Raw genomic sequence first — 14714 nt, 5'->3', positions numbered from 1 at the left:
CAACATGAAAAAGCACCAATTCTGATTTTATTTTTTTTTTACAGGGCCCTTTTCTAAGAGATCTTTTTTTATTTCCCAATTTGTTATTTGACTGCTTACTTATCCAATGCTCCTCCACACTCATGAATACAAAACCAGCAGGGAAAAGAATAATATTAATGTCCTTAGATCAGTGTTGTCATCATATTATTTGCCTGTCACAGAAATTATTACTACTACCAGAGGGCAAAAAAGTGAACATATCAATGTAGGACAATGATTTTCTGCTTTAACCTGCTGCCATGCATTTGTAAGACCTAGATATCTTGCCTGCCTAAAAAAGAAAATTACATGTAGATACCTGTGTTTGTGCATAGCGTTGTGAACCACGTGTTGGTAGAATATGTCTATTTCTAGACTTTCTTTTTTTGGTTGTCATTCATGTTTTGTGTAAATAAGCTTAATAAGCTTAAAAACATTTTAACCAAATGTGTCTTTCTTCAGCTTCTTCAATAACCATAACTGACACCTGATGTGCCCAGGGTGAGATTACAAGTGCCAGTGTACTAGACAGATCACCAACACAACATCAAGGTCTCCCACCAGCTTCAGGTATCTTAGACAGGAGTGTCAACATGCTAGGCTTTCTCAGAAAAAAACAGGGACTCATAGATATCTCAGGTGGCGATATCACCCTGAGATATCTATCACTCTGTCACCCTCTGTAAGTACCTATCCCACCTAGCTGCCAGGCTAAGGACCATCTGGAGCCTAGGATCTTAATTTTTCTGCCTCTGAAAGGTGCTTGAAGTTTGTTGGAATCAAGGGCACTGTCATTGTTTTGCAACATTGATTTTCTCAGAGGCTTTTTGTGATGATACATCTTACCAGAAATTCTGAACCTTCTCTTTGAAACTACCTTACCCAATATTACAAATCCTGAGACTTTTTTTTTCTTTTTTAAACAAGGCATAGGCTTTTAAAGGGTTGTTATATTCTGCTGATTGCCCCCAGCACCATCTCCTTATATTAAAAAAGAAAAGCTATAGCAGCAGTAAAGTCTTGCTAGCCGAGTTTTTTCTCCTCTGGAGAACATTCCCAGCAGTTCCCTAGCTATATTTGTACATATTTGTATTTGCATTACAGAAGTAACAGGGAAGTCCCATGTAACTGTGCATTATGTTAGAGACATAGTTGCAATCCTACAGAGAACTTGACTTCTCTAATAGGGTTATGAGATGTTACAAATCATAAGGCAGATAAACTCATTAAAAGCTGCCTCATTAAGTCCTGCATGGAAAAAATAGTTTGCTTAAAGAGCAGGGACCAACACAACCATCTATGTTTGTGCCTGAGGAACCTCACATTTGGGCTGCAGCTGAAAATGGATGCTCTAACAAACATAGCAGGGTTGGAGAGAAACTAGTAGAACAGTGTGTCTGAATACACTGTCTCTCATCTTTAAAAAATGACGGAGATGGAAATGTAGATGTTCCTATTTGAACATAGCCTGGCACTGGAAGTGACAGCTACAGATGAGTAATGGAGGATACAGACAGTTCTCTGCTCTGTAGACTATACACACCCTTAAAAGATTGAGAAATATTACCCCCTTCAGTAAATAGGGTCTGAGCAAACAGATCTAGTTTCTCTCTTCACCTCTTAATGAATTGCTTAAACATAATCAGATTGAGGTTTCATTCTCTGATCTGATCTGATGAGGTTTCATCTCTGATCATTCTCTGAGATGCTGTCTGCGCATCCAAATCTGTATTTGCCCATCTGACCCTCATACAGTGATTGCACTTCAATGTTGGTATACAAGAGGCATCACCTACACCTTTCTTTTTCATCTCTCTCTTTTTTTTTTTAAGGGAAGTCAGTGAACATATGTTTGCCAGCTAATGAAACACTATGAAGAATATCTTATAATTTGAAATATTTAAGCCTAGCAATATTAAAAATGCATCCACAAGAAATTCCAAGTATTAGTTGAAGACATCTGATTGAATTATTACAGACAGTTAGAACACCTGCATTGCAGTTACATTTAAAATTCAGTCCATACACTAAGCCAACTTTGTGAGTCATGAATTTCATTGTTTCTCAAGTACATTTGGAACCAGACAAAGGAATGATGGTTTAGGATCCTATCTCCTCAATAATTTTATGATGACTTTTGTTAATATTTCCAATAAAAACCAAGCCCACTGTTATCATAGATGAATGGAATGAGAAATCAATCAAAATGGCAGTGAAAGTGAATTCAGAAGCAAAAACATAGGTAGGATGAAGAAAACTGATGTGCAAATGAAAAAAGGAGATGTTTAGACAAAACAAAGAGAAGAATGAGAATGACTGATAAGAAGCAGGCTAGCTAACAAAAAATTGATTAAAACCAGCTAAAACAGCAACATAGACATTTAAAGCTAGGAAAGCATTTAAAATGGGGAAAAAAGTGAAGCTCAAGAATTCCTCTAAAAGGCCTAGCAGATATCACGCTTCTAGATCCTGCCTTTGGTCCCAAGTGATTAATAAGAAAGTGGAATACCTTTGTGATAGGCAAATACAGAATAGCCTGTTAAACACATGAAAAATCTAACCACGCCAGTCTCTGACAATTAGAACTGGCTTAACATGCTCATTTCTAATTATTAGCATATTATTTTCTTGTTGTCTGGTGTGAGTCTATACTTGAGGCTACCTAGAATTTTCCATTAATACACTTTGTCTTCTTTTTGCCTTTTCTTAACTGCTTTATGAATGAGGACATTAGTCCAGGTGCTTTGGTTTTCTGTTGGTAAAATGGGTCTGTCTATTGTTGAAGCCAAAAACTGCACATCCCAGCAGGTGTACAGATGCAGGAGCTAATGCAGTCACCCCGACTGCGAGGGATGGAGACATGTGCCACAAAATGGGGATCAATCCCAACTGCTGAGAACAAGAGCTCTCCTTGAGAGTAATTGGAGATTTCTTGAACAGTACCAGATGTGTTTAGAAGAAAGCAACGTAAAAGAAGATTTTTTTCAGGAACTTCTTGGAGGCTAGGATGACATTCAAATTTACTCTAAATTTTTTAAAAGTCACATCCTCTCCCTTGGTAGAAAATCTGAAAATCTGCATGACATGACAGAAAAGTACCAATTTGAGGACATCAACACAGCATGTTAGAGGTGGTTGGAAGAGAAAGAATGTGTCCCAATGGAGAGAAAATGTGTTACCCTAAGCATTACAAAAGAGTCCCAGCAAGGGAAGAAGCATAAATAACATTATATTATTCCTGAACTTCGATCTGTGAAAAGAAACTTAGGGATGTAATAAGGAATGAATACTATACACAAATTACAGTACAATCTCTGTCATAAGCATAAGTCTCTTCACTGACCAAAGAAGTGTGTGTGCAAAATCATGAACTTTAGTACCTGGGTTCCTGCAAGAGACTATAATAAAACCTTGCACTCATAAACAAGATCATAAACATTGCAGAAACAGCATATATAAAAGCATATTTGTTCTTATTAGCTCAGGTTTGCTTCATAGCATTTCATTAGAGAGCTGTTCTTTCCAAAAGCTGGAGCTGATCACTAATTATCCAGCTCAGCGATCACAGTTATGTCCTGAAATGCTAGGAATTGGAAACTTGCTGTCCTTCTACATTTGCCAGGAAGGTCATCCATCTGAAAGCTCAAGAGATATTTTGTCACATTTATTTCCCTTAATTAAAAATTGTTCATTTCTAAATAAGAAGACACCTTTTGGCTGTCTCAAGCTGAACACCAAAAAACTTGAAACATTGAAGATCACTGGCCATTTAAAAAAATATCTTTTGCCTTTCCATTCATATGACCATTTAATTAATTTTGTTCCAGTCTGAAAAATATGCTTGCATACCCAGGAATTCAGCAACTCTACCAATCTGCTTTCCAGTTTCGCCCAGTGTAGGATGCATCTCACCAACACTTATAGATCAGTAAACTTACATATAGATGAGGCTGTCCTAGGCTTAGCTGTGAAATGGGAGCTCCTAAGAAACTGAGACATGACAGTTGTCATTTCTGGATCTCAAACCAGAAACAACAAGGTGTGTTTATGTAATCTAATGCATGTCCAAAAAACCCAGCATCTTGAGCTAATGTCCTTTTATAGTCAAGAAGACAGAAATCTCATTCTAACAAAAGCATCTGAAACAGGTTAAATGTGGGGGGTTTTTCTCCTCCCCTTTAGCTTAGAGGAAGTCTAGCGTAACTATTTCAGAGATACAGTATAAAAATTAAACATACTCATTTTGTTAATAAGTAATACTTTCTACCTGACCAGGAAAGCTAGGCAATAGTCAGAGGAGTCATGCACTAGAAAGAAATTCAAAGACCAGGTATTTATATGGTAAGGTACTATATTATTTGGAAGAATGGAAGTATACTACCAGTTCCAATGCTATTCTACAGAATTTAGCTGAATAATGCTACATTTCAGACATGCAGTTAAAGTGGTCTCTCAATAAGACCTAAGAGGAAAGGACGTGTATTTTTGTGTGCCAAAATAAAGATGAGCCCTGTATGCTGACCACTATGCATTGTAAAAGAGGTCACACAATTGATACACATAAGCAAGATACTCTGTAAAAACTGCTAAAAGATACTCTGGGCACATCACTACCGTATTAAATAGTTCTTATTTAAAAATAAAAACAAAATATATGTCTAAAATGCTTTAAAATACCTGGCTGTTAAAGTGCAGTAACATGAGAATATCTGTATATTAAGCAATTGTAAAGCATTTGCATGGAAGTTATAGAAGGCTATTAATGAGAATGAGAGACGATTTAAATACTAGTGCTATTTGTCACAGTATCCCTCTGTGCAATGCTTCTTGAGAAGTGATGAAAAGCACAGTTATGATCAATGGTCTAGCGAAGAACTGAGTTGAAATGCAAGATGAGTTTATTATAGGGGTTGTATACTGTTCCTCACAGTTACAAAGTGAAAAAGCATGCTTTATTCAGAGGTCTTACGGCTGTTATGTGAGGCTAGATACAGCCACAATGCGTAGGGGGACAGAGTTACAATCCCCAGACGTGTTAAGACTGAGGGATTCATGGGGTAGCGTGTTACTTAGTAAGTAAAGACAGTGAAAATAAATCCCTGTAATCTTCACTAAGAGTTGAAGATGACTTCACTAAGATCTTCAGAAAGGTGATGAAAGACTTTGAGTGCCTGTGTCTTTAGAGGCCCACTTGTATGGTTTCTTGAAATTGGCCCTCTGAAAATGGAGGCATCCAAAAGCACTGGCTGAAATATCTCAAGGCCTAGGTTTTATAGGGAATCTCTAATTTTATCCCCCCTGCCTGGAAAAAATAATCTTAAGCCAATGGATTTGAAACAGGAGCCCCACTATTTTTTTATTGTTATTACTTTATTTTCTTTTTTTTTTAATCTCGGATACAAACAGTGAACAAATCTCCTCAAGGAATTGACTTGCCCTTCTACAGGATGAGCAGTGATCACAGTTCTATTGCATCCACAATGCAATGCAGTGTCCTTTTCCAAGGAGGCTGGAAAAGTCTTAACATAACCTATGGGGCCACACAGAGAAAGCCAGAATCAGTGTCAGCAACAGATCCTTCACTCTTATCAAATGCTGGCCTTGAGAACGTGTATTTAAATCAATACAATGTAAATAAAAACATCTTTCCTTACCATGGGAAGCAATATGAGAGTGAAGAAGCAGATCTTCCAATTGATGGCCATCTTCTCTCTTAATTTTGAACTTTATTCAAGTTTTGCTTGTTAATGCTGTTATTAGGGCTGAAGCACACAATCTCTGCAGATCTTTTTGTTAAGGTCTTCACATCAAGGCTCAGATCTCTGCAGTGAAAGAGGAAAATGATTGTAAATATGGAAAACATGAAGAGAATGAAAAAGAAATGGACAGAAAATGAAGAACCCAACACTTGAACTGTGAGCTGCAGATATTAGAGCTCAACCATACTTGTCTGGATTGCAGCTATTATAGATGGTCTTGGATACTTAATTGAAAGTCAAAGGACATGTCTGTATGATCAGTAACTTGTATCATAGAAACTACTGAAACAGGTTCTGTAGCTGCAAAGACCTAAATTGTACCCAAAGGAAAGGGTAGGATGGATTATTTGGCACCAGAAAAAGGACCTAACTGTCTGCTTCATTTCTGAACTCATGATTTGACCTTCCTGATTTTCAGTAGTGTCTCAAAAGCACAACCGTCAGGGGTTTTTTAGGAGACTCTATGACATGATGATTTACTCCCAGAGATCACTTGTTCAGATAACAAAATCCATGACCAGAGTTGTTAATAATCTGATAGCTTTTTGAGAAATCACCAATAGAGGTGCAAAGGAATGCAATGTACTGTCAGGCTAAAGATTCATCCATGACATAAGACAGGATTGACTTATATGGATGATAGTGTCATGCATATCTGTGACTTCCACTGCTTGGTCTCTGACAAGGAGCTAGACAGGTGATGAGGACATCAACAGAGTTACATGCCTGACATTAGATCTGTCCTAGCACCTCCTGCCAGTGTTTAAAAATTCCCACCTGGTCCAAGTCATGATTCCTCAAACAGTTTTTCATTCAAGAGAACCTCTCTGTCTCAATCTCTGGCTGGATCCAATCCTCATTCTCTTTTAAAACACAGTCCTGCTTCAAATATTGATGCTTTGGTGACACAGAGGTTTCATTTGATGCCCTACCTACAGGGAGGTTTTTAGCATGGAGATACACTTTTGTATTCATTTTCTTTCCCCAGTTGTCTGTCACCTGATATGGATCCCCTTCAGTTTATAGACCCTATAGACCTGATTCCTCCAAGATAAACTCAGCCAGAGGTCCTTTGGCAGTCTCTATAGTAGTTAGATGCAAGCTCTCTGCTTAGGAAGGTATGAGAGTTTAGCCTCATGGGCATGAGCTGTGCCACACCAGTTTGTCTCAGAGCCAGAGAACTGTCTCTCAACTGTTTTATTTCCAAGTGTAAATGAAGCCTTTGAATGCCGAGGCCCCTTTTAAAACCTTCTTGTCTGATGTAGGTTTCCTGCATGCCGTCACCTATCACCTCCGTGGCCATAAGCACAACTGACGTACATCATCACAACTAGATAAATGTTTAAACAGATAAGTAATGTTTGAGAGAAGAAAAGAAAGGGATAATAGATAATAACAAATCAGGGATACAGGACACACAAACAATTAGAGAAAGAATAAAGCAAGGGTATAATGGAAAAACATTTAAAATATCAGAGGGAATGTGAGGAAATATAACAAAGGAGAAAAGACTGAAAAGAAAACAGACTGAAGACAGAAAGTAAATAAAGGAATGACAAAGGCAAATGTAAAAGAACTTTTACGACCAGGGGACACTCAATTTTTATACTGACTGCAACATACTGCTAAGACATCAGCATTTAGAAAGGAGAGAGTCTTCCAATTAAAAAATAAAAAAGGAAAATTAAGCGCTCTCTAAATTTTTGTCTTCTCTATCCAGACCCTGACTAAATGGAGAACAATGATTCATGAAATTCCCTCTAAACCGATCTGCTTTCTTCCATCCTCACTCTATCAGTCACACTCGCTCTGCTCTGGTACTGAATGTAATTACTTAATTGTATTTCTGATGGTTTATCAAATAACGAGGGACTGATAAGATCTCAGCTGAGGAGGACAGCAAACATCCATGGTGACATTCAGCAGTGATGAGTTGGAAAAAGAAAGTCACTCCATTAACAGAAGCAACAGAAAACCAGACAGATGCATTAGCAGACGTTGGATTTTAAATTATTTCCTGATAATTTGCACTCCTGTGTGCAGGCCTGTCCAGAAAGGCCAGAGAGTGGTGTAGAGATTGAATTCTATCCTTGGATTCTGCCACTGTAATGCATCAGAAATACAATTTACATACAACAGAAGGGTGGAAGATGGCTGAGTAAGCAGGTGGACAGATACCCTGTGGGAAAGTGGTAACCTTTAGAATACACTCTTTCCAATATTTGAAGACCCAGTTTTACGTTCACCTGGCATTCACTAGGCTTGAAGAGTGGAGAGTGGATGTTTCCTGTTTTATCTTAGTTTCAAAGGAACTTCTAAAGACATGACAAGAACATCTGCAAACAATTTCATTGCCTGTCTTTCACATTTTGCAGAGAAAGTAAAAGAATCGACTTCATTTTTGCCTTCAAGGTAGTCATGGAAACCTGCATGAAAAACTGAACTGAGGCCTTCATACTGTCCACAGAGACCCAAGTGTTTATTAGGTAATAACAACTACCAGTTCCATGAACTTATGCCCTGGACCTGCAAGGGAATCTGTATATATTGTTTAGTAGCTCCTAGCATGTATGATATACATGGGTGCAGAGTCCACCGATTACCAGTAAAAGGCTAGTTATCTCACAAACAGGTACTATCAGCTATATTTTACTAGAAAAATGAACATTTTAAAAATATGGGCAATGTTCATAAAGCATTTCCATTTCCATTCTGTACTGGGAAAAGAAATAAATATATGAATATAGGATTTGGAAGGGAAGCTTGAATTATCATATTGTCTTCAGATGTCACTGGTAGCCAAATCCTGTAATTTCATTAGTAAATTAGAGATACTGGTGCGTCATGTTGTTGTTTTATCTGTATCTGCTACTGTAATTAAAATTAATGAAGTCAGAAAAGCCAATAACATAGGGGCTGCACCTTTCAGTTATGCATATACAGTTCCCCAATATAAAAAAAAATCTTCAATTATCTCTGGTGAAAGAGAAGGGCTGTTGAAGTGTCTGAGAAGCTGAAAATCAGTTGATTGTTACTAAAATGGAATGGGCTTCCGGGGATTATTTCAATCATGGTTGAAATACAGGAAGAAAAAAGAAAAAAAGACTTGTTTTGGTCAGCCAATGACTTAAGAAAGTAATTCATCATCTATGAAGGTGGATTCATTTGTCCACTGTAGACACTTTCAGTGCCAGAGCAGATTCGTTGTGTTACTTAGTGGGGAATCGTAGGTACTTCAAGGGCAGGTTGGAAAAGCTCTGACAAAACATGTTCTACTGCAAGTGCCCATTTCTTTCCCCTATCTAAAAAGGGACTCTGGACTGCTTAGCTCATATGTGGACTATGTTACAGAAGGCTAAAGGCTGGTGAGGCGAATTGTACCGTGAGAAGCCTGTAAGTGCCAAGTGCACAATATGATGTCAGTAACCAACAAAAACAGATAGTGAGTCCTTTCCAAGTAGGATGTGCCTACTCCCAGGGAGGCATAAAAGAATCACTGCTTAAAACAATCAAACCTCACCATGTCAAGTAATTGGTGGAATTGTTATATGGCATCTCAGACAGAGTATACCCATGTAGGATGAATGAAAGAGGATTTTTAGTGACTTTATAAGGCAGTAATGAGCTGTTACTGAGATCTTACACAAAAGAAAGAAACAACCTGGTCTGCTAGGCTCCTTGTTATGGTCCTCTGGGATGTATGCCAGTGGTTTGAAAGGAAAGCAATAAATTTCAAATCTGACCCACAGTGGCTTAGACCAGTGGTGATCAAATGTGAGTTCATTACTTAATTAATCTTAATTCAGTGTCTAGTCAGGGCTGCCCACCACATCCTTCTCTTGCACCATGACCAAGCTCCTACACATGTGTGGAAATCTGAAAGCTTCTGACAACTTCCAGGATCAATTGAGCTTTTGCAGACTGAATACTCTACATTGCAGCAAAGTCACCCAGTTCATGCACAGTTATCCCAGTACTTCCTAGTGACACTAAGAATATTTCCCTATGCAGAATAAACATGGGTGGAGAATGATGGGGTGCAAAAGGAAGAAGGTGCCGAGGAGAATACTCCAGCCATCACCAGTCAGTCTGGCTCACAGACCACTCCCTTGGCATTTCCAAGTTCTCCCCAGGAAGGGAATTCCACAGCTGTTTGTGGCACAAGATGGACATCTTTGTTATCTATCTATTGCTAGATGGACATCTTTGGCTTATATATGAACAGGTAATTATATAATTGATACTCTATCTTCTTTAGGCTCTCAATACAAGGTGTGAAATACAGTGCATTTTATTATTTCTCTCCTAACACTTTTCAAATGTAGTACAACAGCTTCATAATTTATATTAAAGGGCACAGTGAACTTTCCTCACATCAGCTGAGACACTTGCTAGCAAAAAATAAGCAGGGTTGGGAAACCAACCTTTCAGTGACCTAGGACATGTCATCTAATTTTAGAAACCTAGAAGACACATACTGATATATGAGCTCATTGTCAAGTCTCTTTTTATATAGTCAACAGAGAGAAGTAGACATATGAAGAAAGCATTTGTCTGACCTATTTTAACTGTCTACTTTAAACTTTCTACTTCTCTCCCATGAGTGTAAAGGAATTCTTAACAGCTAGCTCATATGTTGACATCTACATTGTGGATATCTAAATTTGGACAGAATAATCCCACCGCCAGTCTCTTCTGAAGTATATGAATCAAGAATATGAAACCCAAAATAGCAAAGTTTGACCTGCCACAAAGACTTGAGAAGGAATTAGACTGTTTAGGGTGTCAATAAATTGATGCTGAAATATTTAAGGTAACAGAAAAAATAAAAGAAAATTTAACTGAATACCAGACAGCCAGAGCTCTAAAGTTTCCCATAGAAAGTAGTCTGTAAAGAGCAATCCTATTAAGGCAAACAAAAAGAACAACATCATGGCATTTCTACTTGTGGTTTATCCCCAGTCAGCAATTAAGCACCACACAGCTGCTCGCTCACCCTCCCCCCCCCCGGGTGGAATGGGGGAGAGAATCAAAAGAGCAAAAGTAAGAAAACTTGTGGGCTGAGATAAGAACAGTTTAACAATTGGAACATAATAATAATAATAATAATAATAATAATAATAATAATAATAATAATAATAATAATAATAATAATACTTGTAATGAGAAGGAAAACAACTAGAGAGAGGAACAAAACCCAGGAAAAAAAAAACAAGTGACACAACTGCTCACCACCCGCCAAGTGATGCCCAGCCAGTCCCTGAGCAGCAATCGCTGGCCCCTGGCCCACTCCCCCCAGTTTCTATACTGAGCATGACGTCCTATGGTATGGAATAGCCCTTTGGCCAGTTTGGATCAACTCTCTTGGCTGTGCCCCCTCCCAGCTTCTTGTGCACCCGGCAGAGCATGGGAAGCTGAAAAGTCCTCAACCAGTGTAAACATTACTTAGCAACAACTAAAACATCAGTGTGTTATCAACACTATTCTCATAATAAAATTCAAAACACAGCACTATACCAGCTACTAGGAAGACAATTAACTCTATCCCAGCTGAAACCAGGACACTACTATCTTTAATATACCACTTATTATTTATTGGAGCTTAAATATTTTGGGTTGTTTTCATTTACTTCCATTAATCTTTGTAAATTCACTGACATTAAAGTGTCTGCATGGATCACAGCAGCTGAAAATCTAGCTCTATCTTTCTTTTAAAAACCAAGACATTTATTCACTTTTCTCCCCTTGTGTGCTTAACTGGAAAAGTCCCTAGAGTCCTTGTTTCCACTCACCATGTCTTTTGTCAATGACAAAACAGGATTTGAAGAGTAATTACATCAGGAGGTCCAAGAGGTGGATTTTCAGAAAGGATTTACTGCTACAAGGGACAAGGCAGCCCTTTTCAGCTATATGTGAATACCTTGAGGACCTCAGGAAGAAATGCCACACCTTTGCCTGAAAGAGTTGGCAACCAGCAACCTGGATTTTGTCACAGGATTGTCCACAAAGAAGGATGCAGTCTGTAGGACATCCAGCCATTGTTCTAACACATGTACTGATGTGGGAGTCATGTGTTGCAAAATGTCCATTAATGACAGATGCAATCAGGTAGTCTCTTCTAATATCCAGTGTTTTCGCTGTTCAGGAAAACTGTTGCTTTTGACTTCAGGAAACAAAATTTTTTAAAAGAGCTGATACAATGCTAGCAGTAATTTTGTGTGGAAATAGTTGAAAGAAATATATTCAACTTGCTGCCTGGCTTAGGCATTTCAGTGTTAAAGAATAACCAAGCCTGTCAGCAATACTCAGTAATAGTCTTTTTTCTATCTGGAGGAATAGTTTTTTTGATTTTTTTTTTTCCTTGCGTAGCATACAGAAAACACCTATAAATTTTACTAGAACTCCCTTTTTAAAAATGAAGATAAAGGGTGTGATTACAAAAAAAGGAAATGGTAAATTGCAGATGCTGTGACACCATATGCAAATGCGAGTCCAGGTGTTTGAATGTTTCTACATGAATTAGGATTATCAATTTCATTGACTTCCATGAGGACATGTGTAGGAAAGAAATCAGAGCAACGCGGTTTTGCAAGAAGGAAGAATAACTGATAAGGGGGATTCACAGAATTGGGGGTTGGCAGGGACCTCTGGAGGTTGTCTAGTTCAACTCCCCTGCTCAAAGCAGGGTCAACTAGAGCAGGTAACTTAGGTTATTCAAAACCCATTTCCAATCAGGTTCTGAATATCTCCAAGTATTGAGACTACACAACTTCCCTGGGCAACCTGTTCCAGTACTTGACCATTCTAACAATAAAAAAAAGTGTTTTCTTCTCTTTAAGTTGAATTTCCTATTTTTCTATTTGTGCTTGTTGCCTCTTGTCCTGTTGCTGGTCACCACTGGGAATAGCCTGGCTCCATCTCCTTTACACGCTCCCATCAGATATTTCTACACATTGATAAGATCCCCCTGAATCTTCTCTTCTCTAGGCTGAAGAGCCCCAGCTCTCTCTGTCTCTCCTCATAATTCCTTAATCATCCTCATGGCTCTTCGCAGGACTCACTGCAGGGTGTTCATGTCTCTCCTGTGCTCAGCAGCCCAGCACTGGACCCAGCACTCCCAATGTGTCTCACCAGGGCTGAGAGAGAGGAAGTATCACCTCCCTTGACATGCTGCCAATGCTTTTCCTCATGCAGCTGAGGATACTTTTGGCCGCCTTTGCCACAAGGGCACATTGCTGGCTTAGGATCAACTTCATGTCTACCAGGAGTCTTAGGTCCTTCTCTGCAAAACTGCTTTCCAGCCAGCTGGTCCCCAATCTGTCCTGGTGCATAGGGTTATTCCTCTCCAGGTGCAAGACTTTGCATTTCTCTTTCTTGAACTTAACGAGGTTCCTCTCTGCCTATTTCTCCAGCCTGTCTGGTTCCCTCTGAATAACAGCACAACCAACCACTTGGTCTATCAACCACTCCTCCTAAATTCATGTAATCTTCAAAATTTCTGAAGGCGCACTCTGCCTCATCATCCTGGTCATTAATGAAATCATTAAACAGCATTGGTCACATCCAAATGTTAGACCCTTACAGTTCAGCCCAGTCTACCCAGGCTCTCTTTACAGTCAATGGAGAAGAGGTAAGTATCCTCAGGGAGCAATTTCTATACCCTAATGCTAGATGCCTAATTTTGGACAAAGTGAGTTACTGCTTTGAAAGAATCTAATTTTTTTTCCTCTGCTTACTCAGGCTGATGAGGGTGAACAAAGAAAATTCCATCTCCAAAGTTTAAGACACCAAAGCACTAATGGTAAGCAAAAGAGAGCACTGACTTCCGTCTATGTCATGGCCTTTTTTTTTACTTTCAGTACTATCTTTATTCCTTTTGTTAACACAGCCTAATAACTTCCGTGCATGTTTTACTTCATCTGTCCCCGATTATAATTTTGGTGGAGTTTTTTTTTTTCTTTTCCTTTGAGTGGTTTCAATTAAATTGAAATTCCCTGAAGATGTAAGAGTATTATAATTTGTCCTTACAAAGCACACTCCTTATCATTTCTGTATAACCTGACAGCTCTTGTATTTCCTAGTCCTCTAGCTTTATAGAATTTTCCTAACATTTCAAAAAAAACCCTCTCAAAACTATTCTAGAACAGATTTTAATGTGTTGTTCAGTCAATTCAAAAAAGATATCCCTATTTACACTTTCTGAAGATCTGATTAATTTCTTGATCATCTGCAAATCTTGTCAACATATTGTTCACTTTCAGACCTTACATCAGATTAGGCTAGCATAGCTCCTTGTGGCACTCACTATTAATTTTGAGAAAGAATCGTATACTTCTGCTGCTTTGTTTTCTCTTTGTTTAGGGCTCAGACACACAGTCAAATTTTTACAGCTTACAAGTTGTTATGTCTCAGCTGATACACAGTAAGTATATATGTCCCTCTTGGTTCATGTCAAATTCAAGGCAGTATAATTTAGTTTTGGTTCTTCTTCGTTGTCCCTAAGTTTCATTGCCCTGCATTCACTATAGGCAAAGAGCACACACAAGAAGTTACCATAGGCTAGCAGCTGTGTGAAAACCTGTTAAATTAAGGTAAATCAGTCATATCCGAGCCACTCAGCTCTTCTGATCTCAGCTGATGCCTGCTTTCCTTCAAGGTAGAATCTTTCATCAGTAAGGATGTTATCAAAAGCTTTTTGAAAATCCAAATCCACTATATCCCATCCATTCATATGTGTGATCATAAAGCCCAGCCTTTCTTGAGCTTTGAAAGTTTATGCCCTTCTGGGACATCATGTATAAAACAAACTAACACTTGATTTTTTAAACAAACTCCAGTTAAAATGCCTGGCTTTTATAAGTAATAAATTTTTCATGATATAACAATTCTTCTCCTTCATATTATGCTGCTTCACCCATACAGGTATGATAAAAC

At 38.4% G+C, this 14714-nt stretch overlaps 1 protein-coding gene across 4 annotated transcripts in view; it reads right to left on the bottom strand.

Annotated features, from left to right (window-relative positions):
• The window catches only part of ADCYAP1R1 (ADCYAP receptor type I), a 149554-nt gene that overhangs the window by 108687 nt on the left and 26153 nt on the right, over positions 1–14714 (bottom strand). For all 4 annotated transcript variants that reach the window (XM_072851560.1, XM_072851557.1, XM_072851558.1 and 1 more), the window contains exon 3: positions 5676–5843. In XM_072851560.1, the coding sequence (XP_072707661.1) occupies positions 5676–5726 (51 nt within the window). In that variant the 5' untranslated portion in view covers positions 5727–5843. The remainder of the gene's footprint in view (positions 1–5675; positions 5844–14714) is intronic.

The sequence above is a fragment of the Ciconia boyciana genome, chromosome 2 (assembly GCF_034638445.1).
Source record: "Ciconia boyciana chromosome 2, ASM3463844v1, whole genome shotgun sequence".
Lineage (NCBI taxonomy): Eukaryota > Metazoa > Chordata > Aves > Ciconiiformes > Ciconiidae > Ciconia > Ciconia boyciana.
Note: the sequence above shows the minus strand (reverse complement) of the source record. Positions and strands in the feature narration are given on the sequence as shown.